At 45.4% G+C, this 19,894-nt stretch overlaps 1 protein-coding gene across 1 annotated transcript; it reads left to right on the forward strand.

The window, feature by feature from the left end:
* Nucleotides 1-30: 30 nt before the first annotated feature.
* On the forward strand, nucleotides 31-9,954 carry INSIG1 (insulin induced gene 1). Its single transcript, XM_014945143.1, has 6 exons — nucleotides 31-165; nucleotides 413-780; nucleotides 2,919-3,043; nucleotides 3,724-3,890; nucleotides 4,379-4,478; nucleotides 7,694-9,954. Exons 2-6 carry the CDS (start codon nucleotides 429-431, stop codon nucleotides 7,721-7,723), a joined length of 774 nt encoding a protein of 257 aa, XP_014800629.1. The 5' UTR covers nucleotides 31-165; nucleotides 413-428; the 3' UTR covers nucleotides 7,724-9,954.
* Nucleotides 9,955-19,894: the final 9,940 nt, after the last annotated feature.

Here is a 19,894-nt window from a genome sequence, read left to right on the forward strand (position 1 = left end):
CCGGCCCCCCCCCCTCGCTGCCTCCGGCCGCCGGTAGGTCGGCGGCGGGTAACGTGACACCCGCGGCTGGGGGCTTATAAGCCTTTAAGCTCGGCGGCGGCCAGGCGGTAGAGCGGCGGTCGGGTGCTTCGCCTCACGGTGCCGAGGCGGGAGCGATCCCCTGAGGTGAGAGGGCGGGGCGGTTCAACGCGGACCCTGAGGGAAGAAGGGGATGCGCGGGAGCGGCCCGGGAGGGGGGTGTCCTTGTCCTCCGCCGCCTCCTCCTCCTCTTTCACCCCCCCATCCCCGGGGCTGGGGATCCCGCCGCGGACAGGCCGAGGCAGCGCTGCCCGGGGCGGAGAGGGGAGGGAGGGGGGGAGGCCTCGCTGATCCGCTACTAACGGGGCTATCGCCCCCCCCCCCCCCCCCCCCCGAGGGCGGCGAAGCCGATGCCCAGGTTGGAGAGCTGCGCCTGGAGCTGCTCCTGCGCCGCCCGGGAAAGGCACAAACCCCCGCCGGGGGAGGAGGAGGAGGCGGCGGCCAAAGCGGGTGAGATGCTGAGCTCCCCCGGGCCGGCGGCGGCGGGTCCCGCAACGCGCAGCCCCACCGGCGGGGCCACCTTGAACTGGAGCCAGCACCTGGTGCGGCGCAGCCTGGTCCTCTTCGTGGTGGGCGCCTTCATGGCCCTGGTGCTGAACCTGCTGCAGATCCAGCGGAACGTCACCCTCTTCCCCGACGAGGTGATTTCCACCCTCTTCTCCTCCGCCTGGTGGGTGCCCCCGTGCTGCGGGACGGCAGCGGGTGAGTTACACGCACACACAGCGTGATTTATGTGTTCTTTTCCTCCCGTGGGCAGCCCAGGCCGTGGGGCCGAGTGTGACCCCTGCGGGTGGGGGCTCAGCGCATCCCCCCCCCGCAACGAGTGAGGCGAACCCTGGATTTTTGGAAGGATGCGTGGCTACTCCAGCTTTACCCACGGGTGGCAGGCACCCACGCGTGTCCGATTGCTTTTTTTGTTTGTTTGTTTTCACTTTGTGTGTAAATGTGTTTTGGACGCGGGCGCTCCCCCGCGCCCTGTTCCCTCGGTGACCCCAGCTCGGCGCGGGGTTTCCCCGCGCTCCGCCCCACGGCGGGGCACGAGTGGGGGCCGCGCCGCGGGGCCCCGCCCCCTCGCCGGCCATTGGCTGCCGGCGAACTGGTGAGTGGCGGGCGGCCCTCGCCATTGGCTGACGGCGCGAACTGGCCACGGGCGGGGCCGCAAAACAAGGAAGTCACGCGTGGCGGCGCGTTGTTTGGCCCGGCCCCTACTCGCCACTCGCCCCTGGCCACTCGCCACTCGCCCCTGGCCGCTCCCGCAAGAGCTGCCGCCCAAAAAGGCTCATGAAACCCTCTCGTGGGCCTCGGTGAACCCGGCATTTGCCCGGTGCGTTAGTGTGGGTGATTCCCTCTTCTCCTTGTCAAAATAAAGCCTTGATAACGGGCTTTAAATAAAAAGGAGGGCGGGGGGAGAAATAAGGACAATATTCCTTCTTCTCCTTGTCAAAATAACGCCTTGATAAAGGGTTTAAAGGGTTTAAAAAGGCGCTAAAGAAAAAAAAGGGGGGGGAGAAATAAGGAAAAAACAGGAAAACTTCAGGAAATATACCCATTGCGATATCTTTTAATTTGCGTTGAAAGTACTTTAAACACCCCTTCCATGTTTTGGGTATTTTTTTGTTTGTTTTTTTTTTTAATGTGATACTGTCATGTGCTACTTGTACCTCATAGTAAGGGAGTATGAATGATAAAATGTAAACTTTGGTTTCATTCATGAATGAATGATAAACTGCGTAGTAATAAGATTGCCACTGGGTATTGCTCCTGTGAGAGGTCTCATAGTCCTGTCACAGCTGGGTTAAACTTTGGCATGTAGCTGTTATCCTAAGGTAAAAGTCCTCGTACCTGCTGTTGGAATAATGTAGCTGTTTCAGCATAAGATCATGTTTTTCTTAGATTGGTATGTCTTGTAGCTTTCTTAACATAGAAGTTACTCCTCTGAGGGGTTTAAGGAGAGGAGGGGAGGAAAGGGGGAGGAAAGGAAACAAACAAACATAGATGTTACATACAGTTAAAGCAGCTTGTGTAAGCTGTTGTCACTTGGGAGTTGGTGACAACACATGGAGCTGCAAGGCTAAGAAGAATGAAACTTACCTAGTGTTTGTGCTAGCAACTGAGCTAACAGTAGCCTTTGCTTTTCTTCTGCAACCAATTTGCAGACTGATAAGGCTGAGAAAATGCTGTATGAGGATAAAAATTTTGTCTGGTTCATAGTATGAGTAGTTCTTTTTCCCTGACATAAATATGACTGATGGCAGGTGCTTCTTTAAGTTCAGCTCTGTTTCTGTTTGGTATCAAAATTAATCTGATTTGGATGGCAGCGTGGGCTGACTTACAGCCGAGCAGAAGGAGAGAAAGCAGTTCTGCCAAGAAACTTTTCAGTCCAGGGAAATATTTAATTCAGGGCCTGATTCCCAGCTATGGGTCAAGTTCATAAAACTACCTGCCCTGCACGTAAGCAGTAAATATGCATTCACATATTCCATTCTTTAATGTGATTACCCTTTTTGTTATGCTTTATTATTTATTGGTACAAGATAAGCATCTGCTCAGCATGTCAAATGATATATGCTCATGGGAGAAAAGGAGCTTGCAGTCAGATGCTTTAACATTGCAATATATATCTCTGCTTTAAAGGTTTAAATAGAATATTGCTTGTTAGAGTGCTTTGGTTTTTTTCTTCTCTAAAGGGGGGAAGGTAGTATTTGTCTTTTCATCAGGCTTACAGTAGTGTGATAAGCACTTCAATATTTGTCAGGCATTTATTTGCCAAACTAATATTTAGTTTTATTGAAGTAATCATTGTATGACAGTTAGTACAAATAGTCTTACTTCTCTTGCAGCTGTTGTTGGCCTCCTGTATCCCTGCATTGACAGCCACCTTGGGGAACCACACAAATTCAAGAGAGAATGGGCCAGCGTAATGCGATGTATAGCAGTCTTTGTTGGCATTAACCATGCAAGTGCTGTATCCTTGAACTAGTTTACGTTGTTGCTTGATGTGCTTAGTCTCTTGTCATGAAACAGCCTCCTCTATTCATGTCTGGGAGAAATACAAAGGTAAGGAGGGTGCTGCTGGCAGACACATAAACTTCTGTGAGACCTGCAGTATGCTGCAATAATTACTTTAAGATAATAATAGAGGTCACTCACAAATAATTGGGGGGAGGTCTGGGAGTGGAGAGGGATAGACATCATACTATGTCTGGTTTAACTGCAAGCATAACAGTGTAAGTTGTGTTATTTTAATCTGTATGTTGTCTACATCTAATAGTTAATGCAATTAACTAGTGAGGTACGCTGAACTGTTTTAGTAAGAGTGTTATTTGTGTTGAATAATGATGCAGAAAACCTAAATGGTTTCCTAAAGGGATAGGTTACTTGAGACAAAATCTGTAACAGTTAAATGTGTTACAATATAGTATATTCTTTAGGTGCTCAGTGTGACAAAACATAATGTTGTCTTTGCACTCACACTCCAGTCACAGTCAGCAGGAACTGTGATTGCTCAGCAGGTCTGAAAACCAGATCTTTAATGTCTTGTATTTAGAGATACAAAATCATGCTCACTTAGAGTCCTCCCTTGTTCAGTTTCAGCAGCAGGATGTCTGCAAACTTAAGAGGATTGTCCTTAACATCTTTTTCTAGAAACTAGATTTTGCAAACAACATCCAGCTGTCCCTGACTCTAGCAGCCTTATCACTGGGTCTTTGGTGGACATTTGATCGTTCAAGAAGTGGTCTTGGACTTGGAATTACAATAGCCTTTGTAGCAACTCTGATAACCCAGTTTCTTGTATATAATGGTGTTTATCAGTAAGTTACACTTTTAAAATACTATTTCAACTGTCTTGTCTTGATAAAAATGGGGTCACGTGCACTGGAAGTTAATAATTAACATATTTGTCATGTTCTTAAAATAAGACATTTTGTTCGTCTAAGTCAGCTAATTGTCCAGTTGTTCAAATGATCAGATTGAGAACTGGGGGTGGAGGGTGGGGAGCAGACAAATTGGATGGTAGAAGCTCAGCAAACTGAACTTCTGCTGGCTTGGTATATTACTAACTGGCTTTCAGGAGAGAGTATTTCTAAGCCTTGCTACCTGAGACCTAATGCTACCAAAGCATTTTGGAAGCTTGTTAAGTTAACAGATGTCATTTGGTCTCCCTATTTTTCTTCCTGTGCTACTGGTTTGGCTTTGTCTCTCTCTCTGGGCCCAGGGAGAGAATTCTGTAGCCTCTCGTTAACAGTATGTAAGGTGATGAAAATAACTTGTCTCTAACTTATTTCCTTTTGTTTACTAGGTATACATCTCCAGATTTTCTTTACATCCGTTCTTGGCTTCCATGTATATTTTTCTCAGGAGGTGTGACTGTAGGAAACATAGGACGCCAACTGGCTATGGTAATTACTGTATAATTAGCATTTCCTTTAACTATTGAAATATGTTCCACTGTTTTTAGTCCAAGAGCAAACTATGCCTTTAAGGGTATGACTCACATATTGACAGAGATAAATAAGATATCTTCCCAAGAGCTGAAATGTAAGTGCACAACTTGTGTTGCCAGTAGAGTAGGAATTGTCTTAGTAATTGTTTGATCTTCTGTACCTAACTTTTTCCAGCAACAGCTGAAATAAGACTGGAATCAGTGTGCTGCTTCTGGTGAGAATCATAGTCACTCCTGCTTCATCAGTACTTTGAGTTAACACCTAAGTTAGCTTAAAAAGTGAGACACTGGTAGGCTTTTGCTAATTATTTATGCAGTAAAGCTTTTTTGTTACTTAGATTAATGCTATATAGGGACTTTTCCTTTCAAGTCTACCACTTTAGAATCAAATATACTCTTTTTAGTCACTTAAGATGTAGTTCAAGTATCACCCCATAAATGGGATAATATAGTATAGATGACTGCCTTATATACTAGGTTCTTAAGTGCTTCCTTATAGTGTACTTAAGAGTAAACCTGGCTTTGTGCTTGCTGGTCAGCCCAAGGTTTGGTTGTGGAAAATGTTCTGACACTGATGGATAGGAATAATTAATACTCTATTGATTTAACTTCTATCTTCCTTGCTACATAAGCCCTTTATCCTGGAAAACATCCTTCAAGTACTTCACTTCTCTAAGGCTGCTGTGCTTTAGGTGCCTTGAATTTTTACTGAAGGAAGGGTATTTGTAGACTTGAAGCTCCTGAAATACTAGTCTCTGAACTGTTTAGTAAGGGGGAAAGCTGCTTTTTGGGACTGAATCACAAGCGAATAAAAGGACTAGTCTAAAGCTAGCTGTCTTGCCTGCAACAGGCTTTCTGTCTCTGCTGCCTGGCCTTGCTAACCAGTTGATTGCTGCTAGTGTATTTCTGATGTGGATAGTCAGAATTTGATGCTGCAGATGGATAAGCTTGCAGACAAGCTGGGCAAGAGAGCCATGTTGCTTGATCACCACTGGCTAACGTTAAAGATCAATTTCTTTAATATTGATTCTCAGATACAATAAATTAACAGTAACCTCTGATAGAAATGGCTGTTAAAAAAAAAAAAACTGGGGTAAATTTACTCCTACTCCTGTTCTTGAGGATTTTTTTTTCATGCTGACCTGATACCAAGTTACAGATTTCCTGGGACTGTGGTCACACTTCACACTCAATTTAGGTTTCTCTGAGTTTCTTCAAAATACAAGCTCATTTCTCTCCCATCAGATCCCAGTGGTGCATGCTATCTGCATGTGTTCTTTCTTAGGACTACATGTATGAGGGAAAGAGAGGGTATAATTTCTCTTTTCAAACTTGCCACTTGCATCAGGTGAAAAAGATATATTGCTGTGGTTTTATTTAAGCTTTGCTATTGCAAGCAGAGTCTCAGAGTAAAATTATAGTCAGTTATGTGCTACGGTTCTGTATTTCACACTGGGCATATGTAGCACTTCCAGTTGCCATGCTTCTGATGTCACAAATCAAAGGAAGGGAGTCTTAAAGAAGAAAGAACTAAAAGAAATTTAGGCATGTAGGACTATTTTTTTTTTTCTTTTCCTTCTTTTCACCTGGCATCTCACCTGAATATAGTTAACTTCAGACTGGCTCCTGCCTGCAGCTTTCCTGTCAATCTTGTTATCTTTCTTCCAAAGAAAGAGAGAAGTTGGCAAGGCAAAGCATTCTATTCTGGTTATCTAGAAGTATCTTCTCATGTGTTTTAGATTACCATTACTTACTTGGGAAAAACTTGGAGAAGCCAAACCTAGTCACAGGAACACTTCTGCAAGTCACTGTGAAGCATTCAGTGCTGGGAATTCAAAGTATTCCACTTCTAAAACAGAATGGTAGCATTCAGTCTACTAGTTTTTTCTTTTGCAAAGATGACCCAAAAGCATCAGTCTGTTTTGTCAGCCATTGTGACTGTGGAAAGAAGGAATATTGCATTTTTTTTAAAACTAAACCTGAATAAAACATTTTTGTAGCTATACTCTCCTCTAGTCCCTGTGCTGTGTGGCTGCATGTGACAGCTGCAGATCAAACATTTTCTGGGCACATCTGGAGTAGGAGGGAGCACCTGTGGAGTAAAGTTGCCTCACTTCTTCCTCAGCCCCTGCCTGGATTTTGCAGTTAGAAAAGAAATTAGAACAAGTAGAATGAGAAGTGTCCTCAAGACATCCCCTCCCATCCTGAGAAATGTTAGCTGGGAGATGATTCCTGCTTTTCAGTCACTGGATTTCAAGTGAGCTTACATGCAGTAACCAAGTGCAGTGTTACCTTTAAGCAACCCTGCTGGCAGCAGAGGGTTTTGGGTTTTGTTTGGTTGTTGTGGGTTTTTTTTTTTTTGCTATCAGCTTGAGGGTGAAATCCAATATTTTCTTTAATAGCTTAATTTCAAAGCTGAAGGTGTTACTGCTGCCATCAGCTCTTGCTGCTGATTATGACACCTAAAGTGGCTCAGTCAGTTTTCATCCGCTGGGTTAAAGGGATGGCAACACTTCATTTTGAGTTCTTCTCAACATCTGGTGAACTTCGGTGATATTCAGAACTTGGCCCTCACAAATATCTATTGTTTGCTACTGCTTGAGGCTGCAGAACTGTGAATGCATTCAGCACTTGCAAATACATTGGCATTTTGGCTGTAGAATGAGAAGAATGTAGTAAAAGCTTTGCTTTGAAGAAAAGTTGGTTAAATTTCTTACACTGACTATAGGGTTTTGTACTAGAAAAGGAGTTTAGGAGGAAATGAGTAAGGCTGTCTGACACCAGGCTTTGATTGGAAAGTAAAGTAACTTCTGCTTGAAGACAGTTTGAAAGAGGGCTGTTAAAAAAACCTGAATTAATGCCCAATAAGTGAAGCACTGTGTACCTCTTGCTAAGTAATAAAGCAGCATAGGGAGGAAAGCGAACAAAGTCTTATGAAAAGCCATGTGATTGGTAGATGGATTTATCAGGTGCACTAATTGAGGCAGCACAGACCCATAGTGACTTTTTTTGTCCCCAGGTAAGGAGCACGTCCTTGTTGAGCTTTTTAAGAAGCCATGTCTGCGAGGTCATTGTCAGCCTACCTGAAGTTAGTTGAAAATATTGCATAATGTAGTCTCTTATCAAATGGCATTAAAATATAACCCGTGTTTGTTGTTGTTTTATCCATAGGGTATTCCAGAGAAACCACACAATGACTAAATCTTTGAAGAAGAGAGCACGGTGCCAGTGTGAAAGCAACGTTACGAAGACGTGTTCCTGTTTCAAATTGAAGATTATTTAGAAAAAAAATAATCTCTTTATGGGCTCACTGCACAAATGACTTGTGGAAAAAATATTAATCCACTCTTAGAATAGCCAAGTGAAATTAACTGCTTATCTCGAAATCTTACCCTGATTTACTGCATAAGCATTTGCGTATGGCTGTTCTCTGGAAGAGTTTAACACCAAGTTGCATACAACTATTCAGGCAAAGTGGCAGTTTTCCAAGTATTAGATTCCAGTGTAAGTTATTGAAGCAGCTGCCGTATTTTAAAGCCTGGAAATCGAAATTTAATTACAAGCTCTTGTATCAGTGCCCAAAGGAAGTAGATCGATGGTGCTTAACAATGATGAAGTATGGTTTAATAGGAATAGTATTTATCCAAATCTTTTAAAAATAGGGTTGTTTAAAAATAAGAGTGATTGAAACAGATTAAAGGCATTGCACTAATGCTTTTAGGAGCCTTATGAAGGAATCATGCCCTTACTTGTAATGCTGCATTAAGTTTCTGTCTTTGGTGGAGAGGGTTGGAGGGACAAAAGGTTGGAAGTCACTCAGTCTTGAATTCCTAAATTACTTCAGTAGTATAGGTGAACCCTGGAGACAATCTTGTTCTAACGCGAACTTCATCAAGAAATTCTGACTGGAAATTTCATCACTTCTGAAGCTTTCAGCCAGATTTGCAAAACTCAATACTAAAGCAAAATGCTTCAGTATCTCACTGAAGGAGGTCTTGGGTATCTTAAACATCTGGTGTCACTGAAAAACCATGCATTGCAGGCCAGTGCTTGGCCATTGAGTATGTGCCCCCAGCTCCTGAGATCTGCAGTTTCTTCCCGGAGGTGTCCTTGATCTTGCTTCTGTTTGCGTCAGGGTTTTAGCTTGAAATGGTTGGAAACAGAAGCGGGCCTAAAATGTGACTTTAAACTGTATGTGAAGAATAGCAAACAGCTTGTTTTCTCAGTTCAGTTTCTGAAAGATCACTACTTGTTTTTTCACAACCCTATAGAACTTGCAATCTGTGATTGCCTTCTTAAAAAGAAAAAAAAAAAGTGCTTATGTCACTACATTAAACATTTGGTGTTTCTTAATACTTAGTTCTGGTGAGCACAACATACTCATTTGATAGCTTAGACCACAGAAGACCTAAATAGCAAGTATTAGGTCTTAAAGTTGAAGTGCAATGTACAGTAAATCTGAGCCTTGTGTTCTCTTCAATATCGATCATTTCTTATGAGAGATTAAAGAGAAAAGGGTTCTGAGTTCATTTCAATGCTGCATGGAGTCAAATGGAGCAATAATTTATTTAACTAGTAAAGCTAGTTTTGTTGTATCTTTCATTGAACCCAAATTTTTAGAAATACTCCAATTTTGTGGTTATGGTGTACTTGTAAAGTTTTATGGATTTGCCTTTTTGTATTATGCAATTATTATTTTTTTTGTTCAGTTCCAATCTTACATGGCTTCAGATATAGTTAGAGGCATCAGTTAAAGTCTGACCCATCAAAAAAGACGTTGAGGCAAGGTAGCAGTGTTCTGGCTGTTTTCACTCTTCTATGGGAATGCTATAACTGCTGCTTGTGCTTTTTTGTAGCAGGAAAAATTTAGCACAAAGTCTGTATTACAGAGCAGACCCCAATTCTAATCTTGCTTTGGTGTAAATCGAGTAATTTCATTGGTATAAGATCCTTCCTCAAACGTTTAAAACTTAAATAATCACATTTTATAGGACTACTTGAAGAAATTAGGTCCTCAGCTCAGCTGCTTTAAGAAGCGTGCTACCTGCTGGGGAGACAATTTTGTAATCATCTTGACAACAGTTTCAAAACATTATAAAATCAGATGTAAGTAAAGGTGACAGTGATGTCTACAGCTGTTTGACAGAGAAGTATTTAAAATTTATTTGTAAAGACTGAAACTAAATCTGTATGCGTTAGAAATAATGCAGCCAAAAATGTAAGTCAAAAGTTCATTTTTTGCCAATACTTCTGAGTATCTTAACCAAAGTGATTTCAGTTTGGAAGAGGCAGGAGGGGAGTGAAGAAAATTTGCACTATTCTGAATTTGAACACTTAAATTCTCATTCTTACTGATAAGTTTTCAGCGGTGTGTTTGGTTTTACACTTTTTTTACTATTAAAGTTTTAAGATCAAGTCGTGTTTGCCTTGGATTCTCTGGATTCACATTATGCAGGAATCTTTCTTGAAAGGGACAGTTGTTATGGTTGCATAACAAATATTCAGTCATGCATACTCAGTGGTTTAAAAAAAAAAAAAAATCCTAAACTGAATTTAGAGATTAGGTTTTAAAGGAGTTTCCAGCTTGGGTTATATAGTCGAAGAAAAAGGATCTTTCTACTGTGCCAAGAAAGCGGTGTAAGTGTGTTATGGTTATGTGACCATGGTTATGGTTATGAATCTTATCATTATTGTCTTCCAAGATGCTGAAATTCATAATTTGAAACAAAATATGGAGGGGGCAGGGTAAGCATGCAAATTCCTGTTGGGGCTTGGTTAACTGCAGTAATGATTACTAAACTCAGAAGCATCTTAAAGAGTGTGGACAGTAAGAATGAGTAATCACAGCTGATAAGGCTGAGCAATTCTGAAACTGTTGCATCATCTGATTTAGGGAATTGTGAATTTAGACAAAAAGTCTTCAATTTTACTGCACTTAAATATTTATTTCAGACTTCTAGAAGCTGCTATGTTTGTGGTGGAAAGGGTAGAATGGCTTTTGATCAATCTTCATCTATATCAGTGCAGAGTCTCAGCTTAGGTGAAGAGGGCTTAATTAGGAACTTCATTAATATTTTAGCTTAAATAGCCTGTGCTTGCTTAACTTCAGCACATGCTCCATGAGAGCTGAGGAGGTAGCTGTTAACAGCTCTAATCTGAGGATGGCCCAGATCTTCCAGGTACATTGTTTTCTCTCAAACTCTGCTCAGATTTTGCCAAAAGGAATTAAAAATATATATTATTAAAAAAAAAGTGGGATACTGTCTGGTCTTGGAGAACTAGGATGTGATGGTCCCCTTTTGAGACAGGAAAGTGTGTACAAAGTTTCTAAAGAAAAAATTGCCAGCAAGGATGCTGATTTGAGCTGTGCATAGTTCCTGCAGATCCATTCAGCAGGTTGTTCAGCCTTTGCCTTTAAGCAGGGGGATTTGCAGGTGCTAAATTAGCCACAGGAGGGCCCATAGTCTGTTCTCTGAATGCAACAGGAACATATTGAGATGAATAATGAAATTAAGTCTCAATTGCCTTATCGCACATCAGAGTAGCTCCAAAATTCATGAGAACAAAGCATTACATGCTGAATTAATTGAACAAAGCATACTTTATAAAACAGATGATTGAGGGTCTTGGAAGCCTGGGAGAGTTGTGGGTGATCACAGCTTCTTCCAGCTAAAAGGTGGAGAAAAGGTACCTACGGGTGATGGTTGTTTCTCTGGGCAATGAAATACCATTTGCATTGACCCATCCCGAGTTTGGAGTTCTCCCCCCTCATTTAAATTGTATTGTTTAGTGATGATGTTCCATCTTCATGGGCTACAGCTGGAGACAAGTGAATTGTACATGCAATAAAACCACAGTCCTCATGCCCATCTGTGTGATAAGAAAGTTTGTAGGTTGTGATGGTGCTACTGGCCTGATGTGGTTAACTTTCAAAGACAGAATTCAAAGTACATATGATAATTTCTACAAAGAATGCATTACTGCCCCCAAAATCTTAAAGGATCAGAGCTCACGTGAGTCTTACTCTACAATAAAGTTGGGGTTTTTTTGCAGCTGCCAGTCATGTTTTCTCTATTACAGTGACTCATGGCTGTGTATTAAGTTGTTTAAGTGCTGTAATATTGTTATATTAAATATTAGGCAAGGGCTATAGAGATTACGCCAACTTGCTGTTTCCTAGGAATTAAAACCCCAGTTATAAATCAGCATTTTTGCCCAGAAATCCAACCCAGCTACATCATTTTCTCCCAGCCCCCTGGCTCCAGCAGCGCCCCGTGGCAGCCGGGCGAGGGGAGGCCAACTCCTGTAGCTGCTCCAGGGATGCTCCAAGCTCTCCCTCTTCCCAAAAGCAGTAGATGTTGAGTATTGTTTGTGCTGCTGTTGATTATTTGCTTTCTAACTAGTCAAAAGCAGCTGAGTAGGTCAAGCAGCAAGAGCTGTAATAATCGCAGCATGAATTACAGCTGGCCCATGTTTTTCTGGGGAGGATGGAGGAGAGGAAAGGGGTTTTTTTTCCCCACCCTTTCTCTCCAGATTCCCACTAGATAGAAAATGACACATTCCTGCATTGCAGAAGCTGGCCTGAAGTCTGGGTTGAATCTGGGTTGGTGCCATCACAGCAGCTGATGTTACAGTATAAGCAAAAGCTAAGTGACTTCACGGAGGTCACGTTTATTCACCCTGAACATTCTTAGCCCCATTCAGAGAGCCTTGAGGGCTATATTCTACCAGTATCAAGCTGAACTAGCTTCAACTGAAAAAAACCCAAAATATATATAAAAGTCCCGTTGAAGGCTGTGTATGTCTCTTACCTGCAAATGCATGCACAGGAAGTTCATCCTTTCCAAGGTATCTTAGAGTAGGTGCCCAAAAATTACAGCAAGGTAACCTGGATTCACAAGAGAGCCGAGGTCCCATCCGATGAGGGAGACGTTCCTGCAGAAATGTAAGTTCTTCACATGTGACTGGAGTTCAAGACAGAAGGTCTGGTGGTTTTCTGGCTCTGTTTGGAATTGCAGTGTACCAGAGAGACACCAGACAGCTTCAGATCAGGTGGCTTGGGACAACCACAGCTTGGAGAGGACTTTATCCTGCAATGCAGAAAGGCCCACAGCCAACTGGGAACATGCCCAGCAGTACCTACAGCCTTTCCTACCCATCACCAACAAACTCCTGGGACATGCAGGGTTGAACAAGGGGGTTGTGATCTCTCTTACGGGGTGGGAGACTTCTAAACCTTGGACTTGGACACAAAGGAGATGTTACGTTATAAACAGAGGTCATTTAGGAGCAGGAGATGGTGAGATCACTGAGAGGTGTCACTGAGGTTTGGGTTTTCCTGGACACATTAGGGTGCTCCTCAGCTCATCACTTGAAACCTGTCACCGCAGGCTGGAGGTACGTGAGGGCAACTGCCCAAACACAGCGCAATCTGTTCATGTCTTCCAGCGATGGCAAAAGTCCTCCATCCGAGGTGGCTGTGGGAGATCTGCCTCTGACCACAGTAAAAACAAGACCAGACCCCCTTTTTTTTTTTTTTGAATGAATACAAGAACTCTGAGCCCAAAGTTTGGGTCAACTGAAACACTTGTTACCATCTTGAAATGTGGTGTTTTCATTCTGACCTTTGAAAAGTGGTCCAAGTTGTTTAACAGAGCAATATTTCAGCAATTCCAAAATCTAAGCCATGCTTTTTTTTTATAAAAATGCGATGAGCAATTTCAATTTCCAGACTTTTTTCCTGGATATTTTTCAGGTTACAGAAATTCACAAGAATATGTTGGTGTAGGAATTACCTCTTGATTTGATACATCAGCACTTCAGGGGGGGGAAAAAAAAAGTTTTTTCCAAAAATTCCTGATCACTTTTACTATGTTTCTCTTTACTTACTCGTCACCCTCTTTTTTTTTCCTGGCCCTGGCTTCATCACCCTTCAGGACTTCGTCCTTCTCCATGCCACCCCAACAGTGGCTTGAAAGGCAGCAGAGACCTGTGCTGGGTCTGTAGTCTGCACACCGAGCTGGCTGCACATTTCCATTCTCAGACTTTACTCTCAGCTTCTTTTTCCCCTTCCTTCTTTTCCTGGCTGTCTCTGAACTTCTTTCCACAATAAAAAAAGTCAGCTCGCTGGAAGGTCTCGCATCCCCCACCTCGGTGTCTGGGGGAGCTGGGTTGTTCTGCAGAATCTCTGCCTTGTTCTGACAATTGCATTTCAGAAGATGAACTGAAGGATTAAAAAAAAGAATAAACGCCAAAAAAAAACCCAAACCCAACCAATTTTTTCTCACCAGTTCTGCCCTGGCTCAGAAGAGCATCTTTGCAGTGCCAGCTGTGTAGCTGTCATGTGGTACTGGAAACCACCACGACTCCAAATAGCAGCTCTTGGAGATGGGACACCTTGGGCTGTGTGTTAACTCTGAAACCTACAAACATCGTTCACTTTCTAACACCGGTACCTATTGCGCTGTTGCTGCTTCATGAAAAACAAGCTACTGTTGAATTTAATGCTAGGTATAATTTGAACCTGATGTCTCCCAAAAGCAAGAAATCTTGTCTGTGATCCCTGATCACTGCTGGTGTGCAGCTGGGAGACCAGGGGTGGAAGGATCTGGTGGAGTCACCATCCATGGAGGTCTTTAAAAGACGAGTAGATGTGGTGGTGAGGGACACGGTTTAGTGATGGTTTTTGTCGGCGTTGGGTTGATGGTTGGACTCAATGATCTGAAAGGCTCCTTCCAACCTAAATGATTCTATGATTCTATGCTCCTATGATTCTGTCCTTCTGGTGGAGGTCTGTGTTGCTGAGCTCTTGCACCAGGACCCCATGGCATAGGAGCCTGGGCACTGTGTGGAGCTGTGCTTGGTGGGCTGAGCAAGAGGCTCTGACTTCTTCAGGAAATTTGCTGGTGCTGGGCCGGTGGAAGAAGTGAAGCTGGTGTAGGAAAGAGGTTCAACACATCCCACTCCATATTTTGCCCTACAAGGGTCAGACAGCATAGTCTAGAAATCTCTGCGAAGCTAACAGAGATGCAGAGCTTGAGCTAAGGAAGACTCACCAGCTGACTTACTCAGCATTAGCAAAGTAAACAGGGAAACAATCAAAACATCGAGGGCTCTCTTGTGCAACAGAGACCTTGTCCAGACAAGCAGAGCTCATTTGTTTCCACGCAGAGCTCTGCAGCAATGAACGTCTTTGCAAGCTCTGGTTTTAGACATTTTCCCTTGTTTCACTGAAGCACCGAGACAGTGCAGGCAGTAAGGTCCTGATCTCAGGAAGGATTCAAACCCAAGGACATGAGGTGCATCGTAGGTGAAGTCAGTGGGACTGGAGATGTGCTGAGCATCACAAGCAGCTCCAGGTCTGGAGTTCTGCTCGCAGCAGGGAGCAGTAGCCACAGCTGAGCAGCAGTGACCGTCATGGCTCAGGGCTGGAGGCCAGCCACCGAGTAACCCTCCTCCCAGATCCCATGGGTCACCTCCCAAGCACCTGGCTTAAGGCTATTTTGGAACAAGTTGAGTAAGAGTGAATAAAAACATGAGGCAGGAGAAGAGCCACACTAGTAAGAGTTATCAGCTGAAGTGGAAGAAGATAGTAACGGTATCTAACAGGATAACCAGTCCTCATGATTTTACTTAGATTTTTATCAGATTTTTTTCTTGTCATGCAAAGATAGCACTTGGTATCACCAGGGCAGATCCTGACGTCATTGTTTACTTTTTACCTCATCTTTACTCCATCAGCCTGCAGTGCTGCTGGGATGAGAGTCCTCCATGGTATGAACGAGTCCGCACTGAATACAGACTTGAAGAGACAACCCAAGGAATTCTCTCAGTGGAACTCACTTGCAAAACACAGAGGTTACCATCATTTCAGACACCCCAGGGTATTCAAGGCATCCCTATGGTGCTGATAGATTGGAGACCAACAGGTAGGAGCAGCAGCTGAAGGCCACATGGATGATGTGGAACATCTCAGATGGCACTAGGCTCAAGTTTTGAACCTCACCCTCAATGGAAGTAGACCCTGAAGCAAACACTGCACAATACTTCAGGATTATCATACCCACAGCCCATGGTCATGAGAGGGAGTGATCTCCTGGAAGGTGCAGCCAGGTGAGGGAAGTTTGAACGCAAAGTTATGAGGTTGATAGAACAGGTAGCCTCACGCAGGAGCCTGCAAATGAGTCCTTCCCATCAGATCTGCAGTGGGACTTGGGAAAAGAACAGCTGCATTTGCCTGCCTACTCCTTGGGCATGTTCCACCTGCTTAATTGAAGGCAGGTCCAAATGAGCCATCTGTTGACCTGGTTGAGGAATCAGAGCTTCCATTAATTTAAAGATATTTTTACACGTTATTAAAGGCCTAGAAGGAAAGGAGAGATAGATAAAAAACAACGGTAAGAAGCTTTGCCTTAGAGGCACAGGTAATATCTGTAACAGCTGCTACACCCTATGCCTCAGCTAATTGTTAAATGAGTCACCCTGGCAAAAGAAGCATTAATAAAGGGAAGCGAAGACTGAACATCTGGAAAATAATATGAAAGGGAAGAATTTTCATATTTTGGAACTCCTTGCTGGGTGGGAACTGCTTGGGGAGACGGCTCTAATTGCTTGTCTGAGAGAATGAAAAGTGAGTCTATTCCCAGCCTGAAATCAGCACAGTCATTGCATATTCCTCTCCGCTCTCCCATCCCAGTGCCACAACTGTTGTGTGGGGCACTGACCTGCAAAGACCAAGACACGTTCTTCATCTTCTGCACCTCGGTCAGACAGCCACGTGGTTCATAAAGTCATTGGTGTGCACCAGCCTTCTCAGGACCTGGGTCCAAGCTCAGGAGAAGTTGCTTTGAGCAGCTGAGTGCAAGAAGCGCTACCAAACCAAGGTTATTCTGGTGGCACCTGTGATTTGGTGCTGATGGGTGGTTGCTGGGATCCATTTTGATATACCCTCTTTCTGCCTGGGACTGTCAAACTTTCTCAGCAATGGCCATAGGGTAGGAAGGGAGGACACCAGGCCTTCTGCTGCCTGCTCCTGCTGTGCATGGCTCTGTGCATTGTGGCTCTTTGCTGGGTACAGGAAGCTAAAGACATGGTCAAGTTTCTCCCTCTACAGAACAATGGGCATGGCCAACGTACAGCAAACTCCTCTGTGCACACCTCTGGGGAGACCCAGCCCACCTTGGCAAGTAGCTCTGGGGAAAGTGTGCTCACCACAGGCTGAGCCAGACCTTTCCCCAGCTCGACACTTGAAACTGGGCTGGATGAAACTCAGGAATGTTCTCTGGTCTCCTTCAGCTTTGGCAAGGAGAGGCAAACCAGGATGCGATGGGTCCCTCTGATGGTGGGATGTGGGGATTTTAGCAGGTACCTGGAAATGAGGGTGTGCTGCAGAGCCTGTGCTCTAACTGTGTCCAGCTGGGCTTAGCTTTTCTGCCCACCTTTTCTTCGGAGAAGCAGCTCCCTCCATGTGGTCTTCCTTGCTCTTCTGTCGTTTTGCACTTCCTCTCAGTCTCCTCCTTCCTATCTTGCCAAAGAAGCTCCTTCACTAAATACTGTCAAAAAACATTGTACAGCCAGGAGATCTCCATCCAGTCCTGGTACCCATCAGCCCGGGGTTGGAGTATCCATCCAGGAGGTTCCTGGGCAGGGCACAGTGGGTCTGCAACAGGCACGTGGTGAGGGCAGGGGATGGAAGAAGCCCTGAACAAAGGCTCTGCAGCAAGACAGGAGTCACAGCTCTCTCGTTTCAGCAGGAAGGTAACATTTGAGCATTCTTATCTACTTTTCGAAATAGACCCTAAAAAGCAGCTCAAACACTGCCCAAACACAAGGCCACTCCCAGCCCTCACTTGCAAGGCACCACCAGTCACACCAAACCCTTCCCAGCTGCCATTTTCCACCTGCAAAAGGAACAGGGGAGTTTTTCAGCATTTTATCTTTGCATTTTCGAAGGTGAAGATGCCAACCGGAGCATAGGCAGCACCCCCACTCCTCGGGTCCCCCAGCACGGCCTGGTGTGCCCCAAATCTCACCCTTCCAGAGGGAGGACAACATTGGACACCCAGTTCTAAGCAGCTGAGCACAGAATTGTCATCAACTGGAGACTTCGATCTGCTTCTTCCCGATTTCCTTCTGGAATAGGGGTGCGTGGGGATCCATTTGGCCAGCAGAGGAGCCGGAGGGGTTGAGCAGATCTGCCATGGGGACGTGCCACCGGCCTGTGCCGTGACACCGTGGCACGGGGCTCAGGAGAGATGGCCGGTGACACCAGCACCCAGGAGGGCTCAGCGAGGCCGTGGCATGGGACAGGGGACAGGGATGGTGAGGGAGGGCACCCCCGGGCACCCCCGGGTGCCAGGAGCAGGATGCCACCACCACACGGGCCGGGAAGAGGCCGCGGGGAAGGAGGGCGGGCACGGGGGGCCGGGGCCGGGCGGGCGCGTTCCCCGGTACCCATGCCTGGCTCCTAAAACGTAATTATGAAATTTTAAAAAACAACTTGACGTTATAATTATAACGGTTCCTGGAGGAGCCGCGTAATTGAATTCTAGGGTGTCTCGCTCTTATTGCAGACGCTAACGAGAGAACGGCTCAGCTTCCCTCGCAGCCTTCCCGGAGCCCTGCAAAGCTCGGGAGACACCCAACAATTCAATTATTGTTTCCCTCTGGAAAGCAGATCATTTTAGACACGCGGCCAGCTCTAATTACAAAGGAGGGGGTGGGAGGGGGGGGGAGAAATTTCTCATGTCCAAAATTATTTGACTCATTAAAAGGATTTACTTTCCACCAGGCCTAAAGAGTGGAAGCCGCGGTGGAAGGATGGATGGGTGGGAGGGGAGGAGCAGTAGGGATGGTGGGGAGGGCAGGGACCCCAGCCCCACAGCAGCATCCCCCGGAGCCTGAGCCCCTCCAGGTCCCCCTTCCCCAGGTAAAACCTTTTTCCACCCAGAAGGGAAAAAAAAAGGGGGTGCAGCCAGGGGGTGGCCGGGCAGGCAGGTCTCATCACAGCCCAAGAGCTGCTCCCACCACCAGGATTTGGCCGTGGCAAAGCCAGGGCTGGGGCCACGGGGACTTTCCTTCTCCTCCCCACTCCCCTCAGCATCAAAACCGAGGTCTTTTGCTCAAAAGCTTCATCATGGTGGGGTGGGTTTGTTTGTTGTTTGGTTTTGTTTTTTTTTTCTCAGATTATTTTTAAATGCTCTTTTGTGGAGAAAGACGATTTTACGTAGGGGAGGTCCCTTTTCCAATTACCATTAATTAACTCATCCGTAATAGACTTTTTTATAGCACTCCATTTCCCGTGGCCGAGCGAAGGCAGCAGCAGGAGGCTGAGCTGCTGCTCTGCCCCAGGATGGATCAGGCCACTCCGAACCCCCCTGAGACAGCACTTCTGAGTGGTTTCACACATATCTTTCAATTTATCTGTATATATATATATTTATAATTATAATAACACCTTCACAGGCTCTTCAGGGTGAATGCTTCTGCCCAGTGTGCCTGGCTGGAGCAAGGGAGAAGTGATGCTGGGCCCCCCATCCCCAACCCCAATCCTTCCCTCCTTTTCCAGTGCAGCCAAATGAATCCCGGTGTCACGTTGATGGTTAATTTGAAATCGAGCACTTGTTAGATAATCCTGTTAGTTGCTTGCGAAAACAAGGGAGCCCTTGTACGATCAGTAATTATAACAGGCGTTTTATGTTAAATTATATCTAATAGGCAAGACAAAAAAAAGGGAGATGTGTTTTCGGGTGGAGCCTTCCTCGTCCAAAAAAAATAAAAAAGAAAAAAAAAGAAAAGAGAAGTCTTCTCGGTGGTGAAATTATACATCTTGGGAGATATTAAAAGATCAAGTGGTTGGGATGTCGGAGCCGGGGTGCCAGGGGGTGGGAATCGGGGGGACTTCACTCCCCACTCCATCCCCGGCAGGACCTGCCCCAGCCGGGCACCGTCGAGGGCTGGTTGCCCCTGCCCGGCTGCTGCCCCCAGGGCCGGAGGAAGAGGAGGAGGAGGAAGAGGAAGAGCGTTTGTACCCCAGGGCAGAGCCCTGCCGCCTCCCCCCGCCCCCGCCAAGGGCTCCCGCTTCCCGGCTCCGCGCCGACGGGGCGGGCGGTGAGCCCCGCACCCCACCGCATCCCACCGCACCCCACCGCCGGGCGCAGGCTGCGCGGTCTTTCCGCGGAGGCGGGCGGAGCGCTTCTAAGGGAAGAGTGAAAAGAAACAGAGGCGGGGGTGAAGAGGGGACAGATCCTAACGAAAAGAGGCGTCACCAAAAAAATAATAAAAATAGAAAAAAATAAATAAAATTAAAAATATACCCCGCTGTCGAGAAGAAAAGTGGTTTGTGCGCCCCCCCCCCCCCCCCCCCCCCCCCCC

The sequence above is a fragment of the Calidris pugnax genome, unplaced genomic scaffold (genome assembly GCF_001431845.1).
Source record: "Calidris pugnax isolate Ruff unplaced genomic scaffold, ASM143184v1 scaffold54, whole genome shotgun sequence".
NCBI lineage: Eukaryota > Metazoa > Chordata > Aves > Charadriiformes > Scolopacidae > Calidris > Calidris pugnax.